This window comes from Salvelinus fontinalis, chromosome 33 (genome assembly GCF_029448725.1).
Source record: "Salvelinus fontinalis isolate EN_2023a chromosome 33, ASM2944872v1, whole genome shotgun sequence".
Taxonomy (NCBI): Eukaryota; Metazoa; Chordata; class Actinopteri; order Salmoniformes; family Salmonidae; genus Salvelinus; species Salvelinus fontinalis.
This window is the reverse complement of record NC_074697.1, coordinates 27464663-27489633: the sequence shown is the minus strand read 5'-3', so window position 1 is coordinate 27489633 and position 24971 is coordinate 27464663. Positions and strand designations below refer to the sequence as shown.

At 42.1% G+C, this 24971-nt stretch overlaps 1 protein-coding gene across 1 annotated transcript in view; it reads right to left on the bottom strand.

Moving 5' to 3' along the window:
- Nucleotides 1-5501, bottom strand: part of LOC129831920 (calmodulin regulator protein PCP4-like) — a 57892-nt gene extending 52391 nt beyond the window's left edge. The window contains exon 1 of the mRNA XM_055895540.1: nucleotides 5336-5501. Coding sequence (XP_055751515.1) covers nucleotides 5336-5344 — 9 coding nt within the window. The 5' untranslated portion in view covers nucleotides 5345-5501. The remainder of the gene's footprint in view (nucleotides 1-5335) is intronic.
- Between the last annotated feature and the right edge of the window lie 19470 nt (nucleotides 5502-24971).

The window sequence follows — 24971 nt, the reverse complement described above, 5'->3', positions numbered from 1 at the left end:
GATGTTACGATTCATGGTGCTACTGTACATGTATGTTGCAATGATATTGGATTACATGCAAATGTGCATTGACGTCTTAATGTGATTCAAAACGGACGGAAAATGAGTCTAGTAAGAAGTTTATCCTCCCTGAAGTAATGTTGGATTTTTTCTAAAAGAGCTTTGTCATTACACACAAACGAGGAGACGATGGTATCTATCTTCATCATAAAACGGGGGCCACAAAAGATAGGAACATGATTTCTGAGGCCAAACAACAGGTTGTATAGGATGTACAGGTATGATTGATTGGCCAATTGCTTGAGTGGGGCTGTGTGTTGCACATCAACCGACACAGCCATACAGTTTATTTTTTGTGTCAGTAATTTACAGTACACATAGTCTCCACTCTAGGTCAGGATTCCAACCTTGTTCCTGGAGAGCTACCGTCCTGTAGGTTTTTGCTCCAACCCTAATCTAGCGCACCTGATTCTAGTTACAACTGGGTTTGGACTGAAAACCTACAGGAGGGTAGCTCTCCAGGAACAGGGTTGGAGAGCCCTGCTCTAGGTAATGGAAAGACTGGGAGTATCGGGAAAGTAGCTACATCAGCATTTCCCAATAATAGTCCTCCATCACCCCAGAGAATGCTAGTTTTCAGACCAGCTTGTCTTTTCATAATTTCATTATTTTGACAAGTCTAAAGCTCTTGATATTCAGGTTATTCAGCTGAATGTTTAATCCCTGATAAATGAAAAGTAGATTCACTAGACTAAAAGCCTGGCTAAGAAATATATTTTTTGACAGGCTTTCACACGCTGTCAAAATAATAGCCCAGAGTTGTGCACTTTTACAATGTGCTGAGAGGAAGTACGTGTGGACGATGGGAAGGGAGGAGGAGGGGGAGAGAGCAAAGTGCTGCATTACTGACCAGTGCTAGGCTATTCCATCCAGAACGTGCTGGCTGCTCTGCTTCAACTACTGGCTTCATGCCAAACTTGGTGGGGGAGAGGCAGTTGACTTTGATTGAGAACAACTCTGCTCTGCATGAGCCTGACAAAACACATCAACTAAGCAGAAAAACCTCTTTGAATTCTGTACACCAACTGCACTGAACGTATCCTCACCGAAATTACACTTCTCTGAATCAGCGGGAGATGGGAGGCTCAGGTTGCCTTGCATATCTTACAAGGGACGTTTAATTTCCCGTAGTTCAGGGCTGGCAAGCTTCCAATAATTCAAAACCCATTATAATTCCTGTTGTGTAATATAAAAATGTAATTTTCATTGTGGTGAACAAAGATAAATAAACAACTATAGCCTAAGCACAATAAGGCAAATTCCTTTAATTTCCTTTCCAAATCTAAATTCTGAAACCAAACTAACAATAAGAAATTAGAAATGAAGAGCACTAGACTGTAAATAAATATGCACTTGAATAACCTCTGCTTGTTCTCGTGTCAACTTGGAGCAGCTTCCTGTCCCAGGGCATTGTTAGAATGGAAGCCTCCCTTAGCCTGTGTCTTAAGTAGAGGTCGACCGATTAAATCGGAATGGCCGATTAATTAGGGCCGATTTTTACATGGCACATAAGGCATTTTTACTTTCTTCTCCAACACTTTGTTTTTGCATTATTTAAACCAAATTGAACATGATTCATTATTTATTTGAGACTAAATTGATTTTATTGATGTATTATATTAAGTTAAAATAAGTGTTCATTCAGTATTGTTGTAATTGTCATTATTACAAATATATATATAAAAATCGTCGGATTAATCGGTATCGGCTGTGTTTGGTCCTCTAATAATCGGTATCGGTATTGAAAAATCATAAATCGGGTGACCTCTAGTCTTAAGAGAGGATCCACAGTGTCTGGAGAGGTTAACAGTCTGCTGCTGATGCAGATTTTCAGGGATTACAGTGCTCTCAGGCAACCTAAACATGCACACACACATGGCTGGACACACCGGTGGACACACACACAAATACACGGTTGGGCACAGGCGTGCACACACACACACACGGGCACACACGCCCAGCGGGTTTCTTCCACAACTCAGATGGTATTTTCAGCACAAAATGTCCGTAAAGTGACAGTGTCATCCTCGCTTCAGTCTACCCCAGAGTCTATGTGCTACCAGCCTAAATGTGTGAGTAAACTCAAATACTAACTTGTCACTCGTGTTCTGAAGACAGAATGTCACAGTAAGAGCACAAAGCCTGTTAATTCCCTGGGTGGTAGAAAAGCTTTCTTTAATCTTTCACTCTTTATTTTTCCACAATTGTGACAGCAGAATTGAGAGCTGAACATCTGACTTTACAGACAATAACCTGACAGACAATTCATAATACTTGTGCCCCAATTCAAACTAACAAAATGTCAGATACTTGGATGGGATATGGCTATAGCTTACTACAGTATGTAAAGAGTATATCGGTGGACAAAGCATGGAAAACACCATTACAACACGGTTATTCAACATTAGGTCAGCAAATATGTGTATTGCATGCTGTCAGTCAAATTACTTAAAGGCCCAGTGCAGTCAAAAACGTGATTTATCTGTGTTTTATATATATTTACACACTATGAGGTTGGAATAATACTGTGAAATTGTGAAAATTATGATAATGCCCTTTTAATGTAAGGGCTGTTTTCAGCCTTTTTTGGTGGGATGGAGTTTTGACATCACCAGGCAGTAAATTAGTTAACAGACCAATAAGAAAGAGAGTTCCAAGCCTCTCTGCTAGTATTCAGTTTCCCCTGCCCATTCAGACCACTCCCAGACAGTCCTAGCAAAATTATTTATTGAGAAATTGCTCTTGCTAAGAAGCTATTTTGGTTTATTTTTTACCATTTCTGGTGAGCGATTAACCGACATTTCGTTTATTGGGGGTTATCAAACTACTAATTGACCGACATCTGTTCAATTACTTCAATTCCATTAAGTTCTGTTTTTTTGTGAGCTCTAGAGAGAAATCAAATCATTCACGACAGAAATCAAGTCAATAACTATGTGGGACGCTGGACTGAAGGGAGTTTTCATTAAGCAAATATTCAACCTAGTTCAGCTCAGAAACAGTCTCGGACGGAGATTTAGTCTCGGACGGAGATGGATCAGAGAGAAAGAGACAAAACGAGAGCTTTCATTCTCGCCCAAATCTGTCCAAAATAAGCCCAATGCGTTTCTATGGGCTTATTTTGGAACTACATTTGTCGCCTGCCTTCCCGTCTTTGGGACAACGACTCCCATTTTTAGGGCGGAGACATGAGCATCCCATCATTATATACAGATCTCTGGACGGATACACGTTTATGCCTGCTATATTAGGTTAGAAACACACAGACCGCATGAGAGATGAATGTACACAACACAACAACGAGAGGGACAGAGACAGTTCGTGAAAGTATCCCTTCTCTACTTTGAAGAATTAATTCAAAAAAGTACATCTGACAGCTCTGCAGCATAGGCTAATTAGGCAGGCTAGCTAAATAGGATGACTAAAGACAGTGCAGTATGGGGAGCACATAGATAACGTTAGGTTTGGCTGGCAGACTGCTACTGCCTGAACAGAGATGAGATGACTTTAAGGAATTTTTGGATAATAAAGTAATCAAATAAAAATTAAGTAAAATACACAACTGAAATATTGTATTATTTTATAGTATTTTCCTATTGATGTCTACCCAATGTAGACCTAACAGAGACAATGGAATATTTTCAAAGTTTTGGCAATTGAATGCTACCTAAAAAAATATCTATATTTCATGCCTTTGATGTAAAAAAATAAAATGTTATACCGAAATCAAAAACCGTAATTATTTTTGCATAATTCAACCGAAACGACCTCAGAAAGCACTAATCGCTCAACAGTACTGAGCATTTAGTGGTTAGTGCGTTGAACTACTAACCGAAAGGTTGCAAGATCGAATCCCCGAGCTGACAGTGTAAAACACTGTCGTTCTGCCCCTGAACAAGACAGTTAACCCACTGTTCCTAGGCTGTCATTGAAAATAAGAATTTGTTCTTAAACTGACTTGGCTAGTTAAATAAAGGCTAAAACGTGTTTTATTGAAAACAATCACAGTAAGGTACATAATTGTTACCCAGAAATAATTTGATATTGAAATAAAAACAGCTGCATTGGACCTTTAACACTGTAATGTGCACAGTGCCAAAGTTTATGGCATCATGACACTCTATTAACACTAAAGTTTATGACATTGTTACATATAGGCAAGCTATTAACACCATAGCTGCAAAAGCGATTGGTGACCTCGACCAGTGTGAATATTCAATAACGAACTTTTGAAACTCTGCCTGATAAAATGTTCTTGCTCTGACAGCAAAAATGGCTATTAATATCCCCCTCCAACCACTTTGAAATGAATCAAGCCAGAACATCTGTGACTAAGGATCAGAGGCCAGTTAGCTGTGGGAAAACCTAACAGCAGTTTCCCATTCCAAGCTGTAAACCCCTGTGAAGTTGGAAGTGCTCTTGTTGCCTATGACCGTGCTGTATATTGAGTAGCCAGTAACCATCTCAATAATCACCTAACATATAGACTGCCAGTGGTACAGTAGCTTATATGAATTGAGAGGAAAAGATAATTCGTTCTTGAATGAATGATAAGAAACATATTAATGGCAGTCATCAAGTTATTTGTTCCTCAAGGAAATGGTTAAGACATGTTTACATGGTGCTATAGTATATTGGCCATTGCAATTCATGGTGAGGAATCATTGACATTGTATCTTAATAAAAGTTATTCTTCATAAGACATTTTGAACTGTGATATTCTCAATACACTCATTAGCCTAAGACTGGAAATTAATTACTATACTCTAGGCACCCGGAATTCACCTGTCCATGCAACAATTACTTAAAACCTGTTCCAATTGGTACAGTTCCCGCTTATATGTCACATTTAATCGAAAAACAATTAAGCTTCTGACATATCTATTGTAAAGTCATAAACAAGAGTTTCGTGGTCATATTGCAACTCAGTGCCCATGAATGAAGATTAGGCTAAAGTTTTTTAGTCCACTCGTAAACCCATTTAAACCTTTGTAAATGGCAGGTGAGTTGAGAATAGTACAGACTTTTATGGTGCAGCATCCAATTCTGCGTGAATCATGTCTGTTCGCAGCATCAGTGGATTTAAGGTAAATAAACCACATCATTTAGTAGTATTGTAGCAATCTGTCGGTTATGGAGCATGAGGAATATTGAAAGATACCTATCTTATGTATTTCAATTTATTCATAACTAGGCTATTCACACAAGAGCTGTGCTCGTGTGTAAATACTTCTCCATTCTAAAAATGTTCATTCAAAATAAAAAATTATCCTACCTCACTCATGATGTACAGTAGTAATCTCGAGGTTGCTCTCGGTTTCCAACGCTTGAGTTCACCTATTAGGAGTTAACTGTCGTCTTTTTCGCAATGGCTCACCACGGACAGAGAAGCTTTATAAATATTATGCCGAAGTCCTCAGTGTCATCACGTTCCCACTAAACCAATAGGAATGCCGTCGGCAAATTTGTCTCACAAGTCACCACCCAACTTCTTGAAATATTCATAGAGTGTGAAAGCTTTTTTTAAACTATAATTAAAAAAACAGGGCTTCTGATTCTTTCTGATAAACGTTAGGTCATGAATTAAAACAGGGGGAGGCAATTTATGAATGTTTTATTTTTTTACATAGAAGTCATTATTTCATCATTGCGCATCGCATCATATGCAGAGCGCAGGAACGACAATGTATATGACTTGACAAATACAATACCAGTCAAAAGTATGGACACACACTCATTCAAGGGTTTTTCTTTATTTTACTATTTTCTAAATTGTAGAATAATAGTGAAGACATCAACACTATGAAATAACACATATTCAAAGTAGCCACCCTTTGCCTTGATGACACTTTTGATCACTCTTGGCATTCTCTCAACCAGCTTCATGAGGTAGTCAACTGGAATGCTTTTCAAACAGTCTTGAAGGAGTTCCCACATATGCTGAGCACTTGTTGGCTACTTTTCCTTCACTCTGCAGTCCAACTCATCCCAAACCATCTCAATTGGGTTGAGGTTGGGTGATTGTGGAGACCAGGTCATCTGATGCAGCACTCCACCAGGTTCCTTTTTGGTCAAATAGCCCTTACACAGGCTGGAGGTGTGTTTTGGACTCATCAGACCAAAGGACAGATTTCCACCAGTCTAATGTCCATTGCATGTGTTTATTGGCCCAAGCAAGTCTCTTCTTATTATTGGTGTCCTTTAGTAGTGGTTTCTTTGCAGCAATTCGACCTTGTCTTAAAGTAATGATGGACTGTCGTTTCTCTTTGCTTATTTGAGCTGTTCTTTCCATAATATGGACTTGGTCTTTTACCAAATAGGGCTATCTTCTGTATACCAACCCTACCTTGTCACAACACAACTGATTGGCTCAAATGCATTAAAAAGGAAAGAAATTCCACAAATTCACTTTTAACAAGGCACACCTGTTAATTGAAATGCATTCCAGGTGACTTCCTCATGAAGCTGGTTGAGAGAATTAAGAGTGTGCAAAGCTGTCATCAAGGCAAAGGGTGGCTACTTTGAAGAATCTCAAATATATTTTTATTTGTTTAACACTTTTTGGGTTACTACATGATTAAATATGTCTTATTTCATAGTTTTGATGTCTTCACTATTATTCTACAATGTAGAAAATAGTCAAAATAAAGAAAAACCCTGCCATGAGTACATGAGCAGGTGTCCAAACTTTTGACTGGTACTGTATGTAGGCTAGTACTTTTCACACTTTTACTTTGATTTCAAGACTAGGCTATAGGTTGTGTTGAGAGGTTTGAACACTTGCATCAGAGAGCTAATGAGAGTAAATTGTACAAAGTTCCGCATGATCTCACCATGCGTGAGTGTTTGAGTTTTATGGCTTTACAGAATCTCTGAGGTGAACTCAGACATAAAACTGTATTTGCCTTCTTTGTTCAGAATCAATTAGAATTCCTTTGGCATATCCTCAGTCACAGGGTTTAGATTAAATTGGTAGAGTCAGAGTGACAATTGTGTTTAAAGGGATCTTTCTTTAGGACAGTTTTCTTGGTGTTATAAGGATATGGTAATTCATATTATGACGAGCTATATCAACTGTTTGACAATAAGGACATTTCCCCAAACAATTCTGCTAAGGGATTGAAAAACTCAGATGTTATTTGTCATATTATTATGATTATTAGTAGGCTAGTCCTCAACGCCATTGCATGTCATTGCATATAGGCCTATTGGCATGAAAACATCCACTATTACTCCACCCCCCCACCCCCCTTTATAATCATTTAATTTGCTTCAAAGCTGTAAATGTTTATCTCTGAACATAATGGACAGAAATGAAGCAATGGCAAATTCCATTCACTCAATAGGGAAGGAAAGATTTCACCCACATTTAGCATGCTCCCCATTCACACTCATCTCTTTGTATCTTTTTCTTTAACAGAAATAATTTTGGACAAGGAGGAATTGCGGATGAGCGATATTCTCAGTGCCTTTGTAGTTGGTTTTCACTGTAAGGGTGTACAGCAGAGCAGGCTGGTGGGAGGAGCTATAAGAGTATGGGCTCATTGTAATGGCTGGAATGGAATTAAATGGAACCGTATCGAACACATCAAACATATGGAAACCGTGTGTTTGACTCAGTTCCATTAATTCCATTCCAGCCATTACAATGAGTCTGTCCTCCTATAGATACTGTAGCATCCTGAGACCGGGACTATCATCAGAGTGCCAGTGAAGTCTCTGAAGAGTGATGACAGATGGAAGGGAGAATGATTACAACTGTAGCCTAGGCCTCTTGTCTGTGTCCTTCTGATGAGGGCATCACCTCATCTAGAGGAAATATCTATCCATTTCCATCCAGTGAGACCCATATGGGCTCCCGAATGGTGCAGCGGTCTAAGGCACTGCATCTCAGGGCTAGAGGTGTCACTACAGATCCTGGTTTGATTACAGGCTGTATCACAACTGGCTGTGATTGAGAGTCCCATAGGGTGGTACACAATTGTCCCAGCGTCTTTAGGGTTTGGCCGGTGTAGGCTGTCATTGTAAATATGCATATCGTCCTTATTATCATACATGAAAATAGAAGCCAAAGGACATTCATATTCACTATGTGCCAATGAGAAACCCCAGATCTTAAAGGTACTAAATGTCTTGCACCCCACAATGAGTTTATAATGATAATGTAGGAGACTGAGCTCTTCATTAATAACTTTGTATACTTATCTTTCATATCTCACCTTTGTGTTTGTAAACATGAAGTGTGACCTCCATAGTGTCTTTTAAGGGATAGCATTGTATTTGATTGTATTTGCTTCGTTAGTTCTGAGCATTGCTCATCCCTCAGTGGGTTGCATAGAGTGTCTATTTCAGAGGTGTGTGTGTACGTATGTGTGTGTGCGTGTATGCGCGTGTGCGTTGTACGTGCGTGTGAGCACTGCTCCTCTCATTCCCAGGTAAGATAAAAGCATTGGTCCCAAGTCAGGTGCTCCTGGCTCAGAATCAATCTCCTCTTTAATACACGAGCCCGAGGAAGCTATTAGACCATAAATAGACAGCTTCTCTTTTTATCTCCAGCAGAAAGAGCTCACCTTACGCTGCAGAAGAGTGGAGGAACAGAGGAACAAAGACAAGAGCTAACTGAGAGAGGCAGCAGGTAGCCTAGCGGTTAAGCGTGTTGGGTCAGTAACTGAAGAATTGCTGGTTCGAATCTCCGAGCCAACTAAGTATAAATTCTGTCCATATTCCTTTGAGCAAGGAACATATGCCTGAAATGTAACTGCATGCCCTTGTTGACAGTGTGGGATGTTATTGCATAATACAACCTCCTGGTCTAACCAGACTCATGCATGTACAGTATGAGCTGAGTTTAAATACTGTAGAAAACAGTTGAATGAACACCCATATGCTGTTTTATTACTATCGTAATTGGTCATAGCTTCCCTGTCATTACAGCGGCAACCTGTCATTCAGGCTAGGTGGGGCACTTTAGCTAAAAAATATAGATTTTTTAAATTCACATTTTTTCTTCTGTTTTGCAAGTTAATTTAGCATTAATTCGTATCACATATCAGTTAGCGAACGATGTAAAAACACATTTATTGACTGAATAAAGCCGCATACAAACATGGTCTCTTTCTTGCTTTCGTGAGTAAGGCAGCTCCAAAATGACTCAGTGTTTTGTATGGTAGAGAGGCAGCCAGCAGAAAATACAGACCGTAGGCATTGGTCATCTTCTCTAGTTGTGCCGTGATTGGCTCAGTGTTCTGTCACTCATGGGGATACAACGTCACCGCAAAATCTACAGGAAGAGCTAGCCAGTTCAAGCCCCCTTGAGTGCTGCCATAGATTTACATTACAAGTTCCCATCCAAGAAGGCCGAAGGTCATTGGCCACATATAAAATTACGTCAAATAACGTTATATCAACCGTAGCTTTGATTGGACGGATCATGTCAACATACTTTCAAAATCTTAGCTAGCAAGCTAGACAAGCAGTCATCGTTAAAAAAATAAATAATTCACCTTTGTTTAACCAGGTAGGCCAGTTGAGAACAAGTTCTCCTTTCCAACTGCGACCTGGCCAAGATGAAGCAAAGCAGTGAGACAAAAACAACAACAGAGTTATTTAATTATTATTTATTTAACAGAGTTAAATTGGATGCAGTCTATCACAGTGCCATCCGTTTTGTCACCAAAGCCCCATATACTACCCACCACTGCGACCTGTACGCTCTCGTTGGCTGGCCCTCGCTTCATACTCGTCGCCAAACCCACTGGCTCCAGGTCATCTACAAGACCCTGCTAGGTAAAGTCCCGCCTTACCTCTGCTCGCTGGTCACCATAGCTGCACCTACCCGTAGCACGCGTTCCAGCAGGTATATCTCACTTGTCACTGTAACGGCAGCCTTCCTCCTCTTCAAGAGAAGAGAAGGTGTAGCAAGGATCGGACCAACACGCAGCGTAGCCAGTGCTCAACATGTTTAATTACGACGAATAAACGTGAACACTTACAAAACAAAATAACAAACGTGGCAAACCGAAACAGCCCTATCTGGTGCAGAGAAAACACAGAGACAGGAAACAACCACCCACAAAATCCCAACACAAAACAAGCCACCTATATATGATTCCCAATCAGAGACAACACAAAACATCTGCCTCTGATTGAGAACCATATTAGGCCAAACTTAGAAACGGACAAACTAGACACACAACATAGAATGCCCACCCAGCTCACGTCCTGACCAACACTAAAACAAGCACAACACACAAGAACTATGGTCAGAACGTGACAGTCACCCCCAAAGCCAATTTCTCCTTTGGCCGCCTCTCCTTCCAGTTCTCTGCTGCCAATGACTGGAACGAACTACAAAAATCTCTGAAACTGGAAACACTTATCTCCCTCACTAGCTTTAAGCACCAGCTGTCAGAGCAGCTCACAGATCACTGCACCTGTACATAGCCCATCTGTAAATAGCCCAAACAACTACCTCTTCCCCTACTGTATTTATTTATTTATTTTGCTCCTTTGCACCCCAGTATTTCTACTTTGCATACTCATCTACTGTCAAATCTACCATTCCAGTGTTTTAATTGCTATATTGTATTTACTTCGCCACCATGGCCTATTTATTACCTTTACCTCCCTTATCTCACCTCATTTGCTCACATTGTATATAGATTTATTTTTCTACTGTATTATTGACTGTATGTTTGTTTTACTCCATGTGTAACTCTGTGTTGTTATATGTGTCGAACTGCTTTGCTTTATCTTGGCCAGGTTGCAGTTGAAAATGAGAACTTGTTCTCAACTTGCCTACCTGGTTAAATAAAGGTGAAATAAAAAATAAAATAAATTAAACACATGGGATAAACAAATGTACAGTCAATAACACAATAGAAAAATCTTTATACAGTGTGTGCAAATGTAGTAAGATTAGGGAGGTAAGGCAATAAATAGGCCAATGTGGCAAAATAATAACAATTTTGCATTAACACTGGAGTGAAAGATGTGCAGATGATAATGTGCAAGTAGAGATACTGGGGAGCAAAAAAGCAAAAATAAAAAACAATATGGGGATGAGGTAGTTGGGTGGGCTATTTACAGATGGGCTATGGGGATGACCAGTGAAATATACCTGCTGGAGCGCGTGCTACAGGTGGGTGTTGCTATGGTGACCAGTGAGCTGAGATAAGGCGGGGCTTTACCTAGCAAATACTTATAGATGACCTGGAGCCAGTGGGTTTGGCGATGAATATCAAGCGAGGGCCAGCCAACGAGAGCATACAGGTCGCAGTGGTGGGTAGTATATGGGGCTATGGTGACAAAACGGATGGCACTGTGATAGACTACACACAATTTGCTGAGTAGAGTGTTGGAGGCTATTTTGTAAATGACATCACCGAAGTCAAGGATCGGTAGGATAGTCAGTTTCACGAGGGTATGTTTGAATGAGTGAAGGAGGCTTTGTTGCGAAATAGGAAGTCGATTCTAGATTTAATTTTGGATTGGAGATGCTTAATGTGAGTCTGGAAGGAAAGTTTACAGTCTAACCAGACACCTAGGTATTTGTAGTTGTCCACATATTCAAAGTCAGAACCGTCCAGAGTAGTGATGTTAGTCGGGCGGGCAGGTGCAGAAATCGGTTGAGGAGCATGCATTTAGTTTTACTAGCATTTAAGAGCAGTTGGAGACCATGGAAGGAGTGTTGTATGGCATTGAAGCTCATCTGGAGGTTTGTTAACACAGTGTCCAAAGAAGGGCCAGAAGTATTGAGACTGCCAGAGGTCCAGACAACACCCACTCCGATTTGACACACTGAACTCTATCTTAGAAGTAGTTGGTGAACCAGGCGAGGCAGTCATTTGAGAAACCAAAGCTGTTGATTCTGCCGATAAGAATGCGGTGATTGACAGAGTCGAAAGGCCAGGTCGATGAAGATGGCTGCACAGTACTGTCTTCTATCGATGGCAGTTATGATATCGTTTAGGACCTTGAGCATGGCTGAGGTGCACCCATGACCAGCTCGGAAACTAGATTGCATAGCGGAAGCCTTGACCAGGTCGATGAAGACGGCTGCACAGTACTGTCTTTTATCGATGGCAGTTATGATATTGTTTAGGACCTTGAGCGTGGCTGAGGTGCACCCGTGACCAGCTCGGAAACCGGATTGCATACCGGAGAAGGTACGGTGGGTTTCGAAATGGTCGGAGATCTGTTTGTTAACTTGGCTTTCGAAGACTTTAGCAAGGCAGGGCAGGATGGATATAGGTCTGTAACAGTTTGGGTCTAGAGTGTCTCCCCCTTTGAAGAGGGGGATGACCGTGGCAGCTTTCCAATCTTTAGGGATCTCAGACGACATGAAAGAGAGGTTGAAAAGGCTAGTAATAGGGGTTGCAACAATTGCGGCGGGTTAATTTTAGAAAGAGAGGGTCCAGATTGTCTAGCCCAGCTGATTTGTAAGGGTCCAGATTTTGCAGCTCTATCAGAACATCAGCTATCTGGATTTGGGTGAAGGAGAAGCGGTTGGGGCTTGAGCAAGTTGCTGCGGGGGGTGCAGGTCTGTTGACCGGGGTAGGGGTAGCCAGGTGGAAAGCATGGTCACCTGTAGAGAAATGCTTATTGAAATTCTCGATTGTTGTAGATTTATCAGTGGTGACAGTGTTTCCTAGTCTCAGTGCAGTGGGCAGCTGAGAGGAGGTGCTCTTTTTCTCCATGGACTTTACAGTGTCCCAGAACTTTTCGGAATTCGTTCTACAAGATGCAAATTTCTGTTTAAAGAAGCTAGCCTTTGCTTTCCTAACTGACTGTGTATATTGGTTCCTAACTTCCCTGAAAAGTTGCATATCACGGGGTTTTTTCGATGCTAATGCAGTACGCCACAGGATGTTTCTGTGCTGGTCAAGGGTAGTCAAGTTTGGAGTGAACCAAGGGCTATATCTGTTCTTAGTTCTACATTTATTAAATGGTGCATGCTTATTTAAGATGGTGAGGAAAGCACTTTTAAAGAATAACCAGGCATCCTCTACTGACGGGATGAGGTCAATATCCTTCCAGGATACCCGGGCCAGGTTGATTAGAAAGGCCTGCTCGCTGAAGTGTTTTAGGGAGCGTTTGACAGTGATGAGGGGTGGTCGTTTGACAGCGGACACATTACGGACCCATCATAATGAATCACGTCGACAATCTACTGGCAAATCCTTGTCAATCCTTGTCATATGAAGAGAAATTATAGATAAAACGTATCGGTGCTCATCGGCCAATAGACATAAATATTACACAACAAGTTGGAAATCGCAAATTCAACATTGAGTGGTTTGGAAGGAGTCAGCGGCTAACTGGAAGAGTTGCAAAGCAATCACTATTTTGCTTCCCCTACCTGCTATTCGGTGGAGAGGATGTGTGGTCCAAGTCTGGTTTTAAGGATTTAAAACATCTGTCTGAAAGGGTCTATTTTCCAAGGTTAAATGAATAAACATTTATATGCAACACCATGGGCCAGAAAAGGTTGAATACATTGGCCATGCTGTCAATCCAGCATGACGTTCTGCCACGTTCAAAACAACTGGAAACTCGGAACTAGGAAATCTCAGACTTCAGTGAGTTCAAGACAACTGGGAACTCGGAAAAACAAGCTCTGACTGTGAAAATGAGTTTTGAACGATCATCCAACTCAGAATTCGAAGTCCGGAACTCGGGCCTCTTTCTAGAACTCCGACCTGAAGATCACTGACATAATGATTCGACCTTGTTTTTTTCCGAGTTCCCAGTTGTCTTGAAAGCACCATAAATCCAGAAAATTCCAGACTTTGATGACACTAGTTTGATCCGCCACGTTCATGTGAGCACAGCACAACAACGGTGAGTCCAAAAAGGTCTTGTATGCTGCTGCATAAATTATGTAATATGCCAGTGAGATATGTATACTGTAGCTAAGAAAGTAATACTAAGTGTATGTTGTGTTGTAAGCTGTTACTATCCCAAGTGCCTCACCATATTAATTTGGTTCTGATCCCCCTCTGAAATTAGCCTACTGTTCTGACTTGGTGGTGCACATGTAGCCTATAGTCTGTTTTAGAAAAATGTCATCATCAAATATTGTAAGGGCTTACTTTGTCTGCTTATATGCCCCCTTTATTTATCCTACGGTTCAATGGACATTTTTGTAGGGAATGATACATTTTTCATATGCGAAAATCAAGTCTGAAATTTCATGTGGAAATTACAAACTTCAGAAGGCTTTTCAAACCTCAAATACACCACACGTTTTCGATTTCCTGCATTTCAGAAAATGTATCCTGCAACAGGCTGATCAAATTAAGATCCTACGTATGTAGTTATTGACAGAAGAGAGTTTAATCAGTGACATCATTAGGGGAATGCTCTTGGCTTTTCTCACAGATAAATACTTGTCTTTGATTAACCAAAATTAACCACTAATGTTATCTTCCTTTAATTCATTCGTTTAGATTAGTTTATCATGGAAATGTATCTCCACTGCAAATATGGTGGGGACATTTGGTCTATAGCAATGAAATTACCTAGCTCAATCATCGATCGTGGAATGGATCTTAATGGTTTGTTGTTGTTTTTCTCATCATAATGAGAGTTTAATTTGTTGGCTTAATCGCTTTGGTTTTACTTATATGGTAATATTCAATGTTCATTCTAGATCTAATGTAATGCTGATGTTTAAAGGTCAAGGGGTAGATTAGTTACTGCTACATGCAAATATTTATTTCATTGATAATTTAACATCACATTTAAATGCTTTTTTGTTGTTGTACCTAAATGATTTTAATAACATTTTTATTTAACCTTTATTTAACTAGGCAAGTCAGTTAAGAACAAATTCTTATTTACAATGATGGCCTACCCCAGCCAAACCCTAACCCGGACGATGCTGGGCCAATTGTGCGCCGCCCTGTGGGACTCCCAATCACGTCCGGTTGTGATACAGCCTGGGATCAAACCAGGGTCTGTGGTGACTTCTCCAGCACTGAGATGCAGTGCCTTAGAACACTGATTGATAAAATTCTGAACATTGAAGGAAAAACATCTCCATATGGATTGACACACAGTGATGTACACAGTCCAGGCCTTATTGCTATCTCTGTCGTCCTCAATATCGGGACAGTTAGACCGGTATTAGCTGAGCATGGTAATATGTCCATGCACTTTCTCTCCATGCCTTCCACATAACCTTGAGGATGGTATGTGGCTGTTTGTGTGCGTTTATGTGCACGTGTCTGTGCATGTCTTGTGTGTGTGTGCCTTAACCTTTACCCTCCCTACATATCCTCTCTCCTCTCTGTATACTGCCCTGCATCCAGAGATCCTACATCCAACACTGGTGTGCCTATCTGTGCACTCTCCAAGTAAACAATGTGACCAAAAAGCCTGGGGACATTCTTAGTGTTTTCATGACTATGGCAGGAAACTTAATTTAATCCTGTGAGCATGGGCACTGCCAGCAACCCCGAGACAGCATAATGAAACCTAATGAAACCTCACACAGGGAAAGCCTGACAGCCCTCCCTGGGCCATGCTGGGCCCAGAACTATTTTAAGGCTCTGTGGGCTGTCTGCTGTCTCTGTCGTTCGCTCTTCCTCTGCCTCCCTTCATCCTAGCCTGTTGCGTCCCCTAATTGCTAGTCGTGTCCTTCACTGTTGTTCAGTCAGATAGACCCCGTTTGGTCAGTGAAGCCCAAGTGTTTTTTGGGCGAAGCTCCTTCTCTGGAGAAACCTCTTCATCAGAATGTGCACAGTGATTGGCTTAACAACTGTTGTTTGGCGCTCTAAGTGGATGGGTGCATCTGCTCCTATTACCTCAAAGCTCATTGAAGGAAAAGTAGGGTGGCTTTAATGCAATGCAATTTGTCTTCCCTCCTGAGTTCATGATCAATACCAATTGTATCACAAGTGGAGCAGTGCCAAGCTTATTTGCACTGTCATCAGTTGTGTATTGATTGATGTGTCCAGAAATATTGGCATAAGCTGTGTATTTCCCCCATCCAAATGGCAGCTGTCATTCCATGCAAAACCCCTCAAATTGTAATTGGATCCATTTCATGTCGGTTTCATTCAGGAAATGCATCGATATCAGTGATTATTGTTGTGTGTGTCACGCCTGCTCCTGGTCCCCCTCCCTGGCGCTCGAAGGAGCCAGTCTCCCCAGCATTACGCACTCCTGCCACCATCATTACGCACAGGTTCCGTCGCCCGTCATGCGCATCAGCAATTATTGGACTCACCTGGACTCAATCACCTGTGTCATTACCTCTCCTATATCTGTCTATTCCCAAGCTCTGTTCCCTGCTTCAGGATTAACGTTCGTATGCCGTTATGTTTCCCGGTGCTGACGCTGTTCCTGTCCTGTTTGATGTCTGTTCTACATTAAATGTTCAACTCCATGTACCTGCTTCTCTTCTCCAGCGTCGGTCCTTACAGTGTGTATGTCTTGCGGATTGTTAACGGGGTCAATAGACATTTTCTGATTGCATTTGAGTGATGATATTGAATTGCCTGATACATCCAATGAGACCTCAGTTCAACAAAAACCCGAACAAAAGCATGCAAACAACAATTTAGAGAGACATGATATCTAACACAGAAAGTCAAAACATATCTTGAAGATATTTCAGAATCTGAATGCAGCTCGACCCACAGGGCACACCCTGGTTGAATCAATGTTGTTTCCACGTCATTTCAATTAGCAACGCGCATACCCCGCCCACCTGAGGATCTGTCTTTTTCAGACATCTATTTCCTGTGTTTGAGGGGTAAAAAAAATCTACTTGTCACTTAAATCTCGCTGGATTGATTGCTTTCATTTTACACCTGCAACTCTCAAACTCTTGCTCGCTTGTCGTTTTTTCAAGTTAACGTTCCAACCACGGAAATGTTGGTAATGACAAAAGTATCGCAATAGTATCTATAAGCCAGAATGTTCAATACAATTATATTTGACATTACTTACATTACCGGTTGTACATGATGTTGGTCCTTTTGGCTTTAGGAGGTGGAGATAGGGTATCCACAGGAAAGTGTTGTTTACCCAACTTTTTGTGGCACTTGTAGTTTCTGTCGCATGTATTTTTTTAATCTCTTCTTGACTCATTGCATGTGATGCACAATGCCGAATGTAACCGAACTTAGTCCACCAAAACAAGCTTCCTTGCAATCAGCTGGATGTGTTTGCCTTTTGGTCTGGTTAGGCCATATTGTGCAAGTGTATGTCACATGCAAATTGCATCAGCATTGAAAATAAAAACCGGAAGTACGATATACAGACCAGCTGTCACGTTCTGACCCTAGTTCTTTTGTTATTTCTTTGTTTTAGTATGGTCAGGGCGTGAGTTGGGTGGGTTGTCTATGTTCCGTTTTCTATGTTGTGTTTTGCGTTTGGCCTGGTATGGTATGGTTCTCAATCAGAGGCAGGTGTCGTTAGTTGTCTCTGATTGAGAATCATACTTAGGTAGCCTTTTTCCACCTGTGTTTCGTGGGTGTTTATTTTCTGTCTTTGTGTAATTCACCAGACAGGACTGTTTCGTGTCATTCTCGTTTATCGTTAGTTTTGTTGTTTTGTTCGAGTATTCGTTTTCATTAAAAGGCATAATGAATACTTACCACGCTGCACCTTGGTCCTCTCTTTCTACCAACGACGATCGTTACACCAGCATAGTGAAAGTCGGGTTAATAACACTACTCTGTGGAAATTTGGTCTAAGTTTGAGCAGCAGAAGGACAAATCACACAGACAAACGGTAGAGCAAGTTTAAATGTAATTTTATTCAACATTCTGGCTTGTAAGGAACATTTACATAATTTTGCACACAAATGTCTCAGGCTGGACAGTATATATCAATTCATTGTGTATTAGAACTTGATTAATCAGACAAGGCTCAATGGAATACATTGTCTGTCCTTTGAATCTATAAGAACACTAAAGCTTCATCAGAAATGTAATGCACCGTCTCCACACTTACAGTACCAGTCAAAGTTTTGGACACACACACTCATTCAAGGGTTTTTCTTTATTTTTACTATTTTCTATATTGTAGAATAATAGTGAAGACATCAAACTATGAAATTGTAACAATCGTCGTAATCCTCCTCGTCTGAGGAGGAGCAAGGATCAGACCAATATGCAGCGTGGTATGTATCCATATTTATTAGAATACTTTTCTAGACGAACAAAACAATAAACAAAACGAAACCAACGACGCTACAGTCCTGAACATGTGAATCTACAAAACAAAGAACGCAACGAACAGGAACAATCACCCACAAACAAACAGTGAACACAGCCTACCTAAATATGGTTCCCAATCAGAGACAACGTAAAACACCTGCCTCTGATTGAGAACCGTATCAGGCTAATTAGACAACCCTAAACCAAACATAGAAACACATAACATAGTGTAAGGGCTGTTGTCCTCCTCTTCCTCGGACGAGGAGAGGAGAGAAGGATCAGTGGACCAATACGCAGCAGTAGGGAAATAAGCCATCTCTTTATTTGATTACGACGGCAAAATGAAAACCAAAACACTTACAAAATTACAAAATAAGAAAACGACGTAGACGAAACCTGAACATGAACTTACATAACTAAACGAAGAACTCACGGACAGGAACAGACTACATCAAAACGAACGAACAGCCAAACAGTCCCGTATGGTACAGACATGGACGAAACAGGAGACAATCACCCACCAACAAACAGTGAGAACACCCTACCTAAATATGACTCTCAATTAGAGGAAAACGCAAAACACCTGCCTCTAATTAAGAGCCATACCAGGCAACCCAAAACCAACATAGAAACAGAAAACATAGACTGCCCACCCAAAACTCACGCCCTGACCATTATACACATACAAAAACAACAGAAAACAGGTCAGGAACGTAACAGAACCCCCCCCCCTCAAGGTGCGAACGCCGGGCGCACCAGCACAAAGTCCAGGGGAGGGTCTGGGTGGGCAGTTGACCACGGTGGTGGCTCAGGCCCCGGACGCTGTCCCCACACCACCATAGTCACTCCCCGCTTCTGTATTCCCCTCCCAATGACCACCCTCAAACTAAACCCCCCTAAATGAACGGCCAGCACCGGGACAAGGGGCAGCACCGGGACAAGGGGCAGCACCGGGACAAGGGGCAGCACCGGGACAAGGGGCAGCACCGGGACAAGGGGCAGCACCGGGACAAGGGGCGGCAGGTCCCGGCTGAGGGACTCTGGCAGGTCCCGGCTGGACGGACTCTGGCGGGTCCCGGCTGGACGGACTCTGGCGGGTCCCGGCTGGACGGACTCTGGCGGGTCCCGGCTGGACGGACTCTGGCGGGTCCCGGCTGGACGGACTCTGGCGGGTCCCGGCTGGACGGCTCTGGCGGGTCCCGGCAGGACGGCTCTGGCTGGTCCCGGCAGGACGGCTCTGCCTCTGGCTGGTCATGGCAGGACGGCTCTGGCTGGTCATGGCAGGACGGCTCTGTAGGGAGGAGATGGAGAGACAGCCTGGTGCGTGGTATAGGCACTGGCTGCTCTGGAGAGGAGGAAACAGCTGGAGAGAGAACCCGGAGAGACAGCCTGGTACGGGGGGCTGCCACCGGAGGACTGGTACATGGAGGTGGCACCGGGTATACCGGACCGTGAAGGAGGACACGTGCTCTTGAGCATCGAGCCTGCCCAACCTTACCAGGTTGAATGGTGCCCGTAGCCCTGCCAGTGCGGCAAGGTGGAATAGCCCGCACTGAGCTAAGCACGCGTACTGGGGACACCATTCGTAAGGCTGGTGCCATGAATGCCGGCCCTAGGAGACGCACTGGTGGCCAGATGCGTTGGGCCGGCTTCATGACATCCGGCTCGATGCCCAACTTAGCCCTCCCAGTGCGGCAAGGTGGAATAGCCCGCACTGGGCTAAGCACGCGTACTGGGGACACCGTGCACTTTACCGCATAACACGGTGTCTTACCAGTACGACGCCCTCTCACTCCACGGTAAGCACGGGGAGTTGGCTCAGGTATCCTACCCGGCTTTGCCACACTCCTCGTGTGCCCCCCCCAAGAAATTTTTGGGTCTGACTCACGGGCTCCCAACCGCGACGCCGCGCTGCCTCCTCATACCAGCGCCTCTCTGCCTTCGCTGCTTCCAACTCCGCCTTGGGACGGCGATATTCCCCTGGCTGAGCCCAGGGTCCTCTACCGTCCAGGATCTCCTCCCAAGTCCAGGAGTCCTGGTTGCTCTGTTGAGCTTTCCCTTGCCGCTTGGTCCTAGTTTGGTGGGTGATTCTGTAAGGGCTGTTGTCCTCCTCTTCCTCGGACGAGGAGAGGAGAGAAGGATCAGTGGACCAATACGCAGCAGTAGGGAAATAAGCCATCTCTTTATTTGATTACGACGGCAAAACCAAAACCAAAACAATTACAAAATTACAAAATAAGAAAACGACGTAGACGAAACCTGAACATGAACTTACATAACTAAACGAAGAACTCACGGACAGGAACAGACTACATCAAAACGAACGAACAGCCAAACAGTCCCGTATGGTACAGACATGGACGAAACAGGAGACAATTACCCACCAACAAACAGTGAGAACACCCTACCTAAATATGACTCTCAATTAGAGGAAAACGCAAAACACCTGCCTCTAATTAAGAGCCATACCAGGCAACCCAAAACCAACATAGAAACAGAAAACATAGACTGCCCACCCAAAACTCACGCCCTGACCATTATACACATACAAAAACAACAGAAAACAGGTCAGGAACGTAACACATAGAATGCCCACCCAGCACACGTCCTGACCAACTAAACAAAGACTGAACAAAGGAAATAAGATCAGAAACGTGACAGAAATAACACATATGGTATGGACTCATGTAGTAACCAAAATAGTCTTAAACAATTTAAAAAAACATAGATTTGAGATTTTTCAAAAGTAGCCACCCTTTGGCTTGATGACAGCTTTGCACATTCTTGGCATTCTCTCAACCAGCTTCATGAGGAAGTCACCTGGAATGCTTTTCCAACAGTCTTGAAGGACTTCCCACATATGCGTACGACGTAAGTTGAGACGCCTTGAGGTAAGTGGGTGATAGTGCTGGTTGGTTAAAGTTTAATTCATAGAATAGGGGTGTGGTATATTGTATATCTTAAATGTATGTCTACATTCAGATATAGATATCTCTGTTAAATATCACTTATCCTTCCATTTCCTGACCAGTTGTCTGAGACAGGGATGCTGTTTCAATGTGCCAATTTATAAGCAAATTCTCTGCATTTGAGGCTACTAAGCCCATGAAACTAGTCTGCAAAAATCTTGATACAGTTGAAGTCGGATGTTTACATACACCTTAGCCAAATACATTTAAACTCAGTTTTTCACAATTCCTGACATGCAATCTTTGTCCCCATGTGCAGTTGCAAACCGTAGTCTGGCTTTTTTATGGAGGTTTTGGAGCAGTGGCTTCGTCCTTGCTGAGTGGCCTTTCAGGTTATGTCGATATAGGACTCGTTATACTATGGATATAGATACTTTTGTACCCGTTTCTTCCAGCATCTTCACAAGGTCATTTGCTGTTGTTCTGGGATTGATTTGCACTTTTCGCATGAAAGTACGTTCATCGGAGACAGAACGCGTCTCCTTCCTGAGCGGTATGATGGCTGCGTGGTCCCATGGTATTTATACTTGCATACTATTGTTTGCACAGATGAACATGATACCTTCAGGTGTTTGGAAATTGCTCCCAAGGATGAACCAGACTTGTTGAGGTCTACAATTTTTTTTCAGAGGTCTTGGCTGATTTCTTTTGATTTTCCCATGATGTCAAGCGAAGAGGCACTGAGTTTGAAGGTAGGCCTGAAATACATCCACAGGTACACCTCCAATTGACTCAAATGATGTCAATTAGCCTACCAGAGGCTTCTAAAGCCATGACATCATGTTCTGGAATCTTCCAAGCTGTTTAAAGGCACAGTCAACTTAGTGTATGTAAACTTCTGACCCACTGGAATTGTGATACAGTGAATTATAAGTGAAATAATCTGTCTGTAAACAATTTTTGGAAAAATGACTTGTGTCATGCACAAAGTAGATGTCCTAACTGACTTGTCAACACTATAGTTTGTTAACAAGAAATTTGTGGAGTGGTTGAAAAACGAGTTTTAATGACTCCAAGTGTATGTAAACGTCCGACTTCAACTGTATATTTAGCAAGCCCAGACTCCATGTCATCATATAAGACCTTATGTGCCTTGGTACTCTATTATAGCCTCTCTTTCACACAGGTACATGTTCATTTTTGTCAATGTACCTCTTCAGTGTCATTCTGTCCATTTTTTCATCCCTTCCTGCTGCTCGAATGGACTTCTTCATTTCTCTAACGTCCTTGGCTGCTCTCTCAAGAACATTAAGGGGGGCTTGACCCCTGCTTCTTTTACGTTTGTATACACTGGGCATGATTAAGTCTACTTTGTAACAATAAAAATAAAATATAAAAATGCACTATCTTGAGTTCATATGCATGAGACATTGCAAAACTACTATGCATAAAACTGACCAAATGTAATCATAAAGTGTGGCCATTGGCTCAACTTACCCCATGGCAAATATTTTGACTATATTAGTCAACACAGCTACAAGGATGCACTTTAATGCTCGGTTTAGGACCTCATATTGTAGATTACAGAGACCCCAAATGATGTATTAAACAATCTTAAATCTACCTTGTCACTCCCTGATCTGTTTCACCTGTCCTTGTGCTTGTCTCCACCCCCCTCCAGGTGGCGCCCATCTTCCCCACTTATCCTCTGGGTATTAATACCTGTGTTTTCTGTCTGTGCCAGTTCATCTTGTTTGTTCAAGCCTACCAGTGGTTTGTGTCTCAGCTCCTTCTTTTTCCAGTTTCTCACCCTCCTGGTTTTGATTCTTGCCTTGCCTGACCCTGATCCTGACTGCCGTCCTGTACCTTTGCTCCACCCCTGGATTACTGAACTCTGCCTGTGCCTGCCTATCATCCTGTACCTTTGCTCCTACTCTGGATAATCAACCCCTGCCTGCCTTGACCTGTCGTTTGTCTGCCCCTGGTGTTACAATAAACATTGTTACTTCAAACAGTCTGCACTTGGGTCTTACCTTGTCCTGATAACCTACTCTGTTTGTTTTTTTACCTAACTTACAACTTTTTCCATTTGGTTTCTTCCTCCACAGACTCCATGAAATTATGACATCTTCCTAAATATTTGGTCACATTATACATTTTGTGTATGGTTTCCTAGAAACAAGGGGTGGGTCAACTTACCCCACTCTCCCCTTGTAACGGATTTCCTCTTCGTCTGAGGAGGAGTAGCAAGGATCGGACCAATGTGCAGCGTGGTAAGTGTACATAATGAGATTTTTAATACATCCACAGAACACTGAAGAAAATAACAAAAGTACAAACAAACAACCGAAACAGTCCCGTATGGTACTAACACAGGAAACAACCTCCCACAAAACACAATAGAAAACAGGCTACCTAAATATGGCTCCCAATCAGAGACACCGACTGACACCTGCCTCTGATTGAGAACCATACTAGACCAAACACATAGAAATATAACAACAGAACAAAACATAGAAAAACAACATAGAATGCCCACCCCAACTCACGCCCTGACCAACTAAAATAAAGACATAAAAAAGGAACTAAGGTCAGAACATGACACCCCTATTGTTCTCCCTCGAAATGAAATGCATTATGCATACCCTAACAGCACTGATGTCTGCATAAATCAGCCCTTGCCCCTACATTATTGTCTAACTGTAAACAGACAGTGTTCCCTTTAGATGTAAACAAACACCCACCACTGTTGAGTGTCCGAACAGCTTTTAAAGTACCACAACAGCAAAGTTCCAGATGAAAGACCATACCCAGAGCTTGATGTTGGGTAACAATTTAAGTTGATAGGTCATTGTTTTAGTCAAAGTATGAAGTATTTGGGCTTGAAGTGGGAATCCAAAGTGGGAACTTTGTGGATATCTGTGTCAATGCTATGTGTTTCCCCTATGAGATGACGTGCAAATACTTTTCAGACTACGTTTCTTTTTAGGCCTGGGTTTTATTTGAATGTCACCACCCACCAGCATGACATTGTTTATTAATCAGAAACACATGCAAAATTCTTCCTCTTTGCAAGTTGTGACTGAGTCAAATATTTTGATAACTAAACCAAGATTGAGCACAACCTGTTGTTTCCAATGGGAACACATGAGTCATGGTGTGCAGAACAGCAAGGAGGTGGGCAGAGCTAAGCACGAGCTAGCGAGATCCTATTGGCAGCATCTGCATATTTACGTTAGGGAACGCCTACTCTGTGAAGTGTAGGTGTTTCCTAAGCCTTTGCACTCCTAATTTAACACGTTTTTTTTTTTAAACCTAGTCCGCTCTGTTCATAAAGATTTTAGTTTGGGAACAGAAAACTGTATTGAGATTAAATATTTAATCGATGAGAAAATTTGCAGAATGTCACCCAAAATCAAGTTCTTTCCATCTTCTCCCAATGCCGCCCAGTGGGTTTCCTCTCACTACCATATTTGGTAGTGAGTGGAAACGCCAAGCAGATGCTTCATATTTATACATCCAGTGAAATATCTGTCTCATTGTTCTATCTGTGACTGAGCTGAGCCAAACGGCCTTTCGAAGTTCACTTTGGCTTATGAGCCCTGGAGCAGATTAAAATAGGGGGTGCAAACATATTTTTTCACCTGCACTTTTTACCAGATAATTAACATAATAACATAATCCATTGGATAATTTTTTAATTTTCACTTATTTTTGAGCTAGTCTGTATTAAAATGATATTTGACTAAATTAAATAATTGCATTCTGTAACCCTGCTCCCCCGTCGCCCCAAGAAGAATGGTTTTGACCACTCCAGTTTTGATTCTCT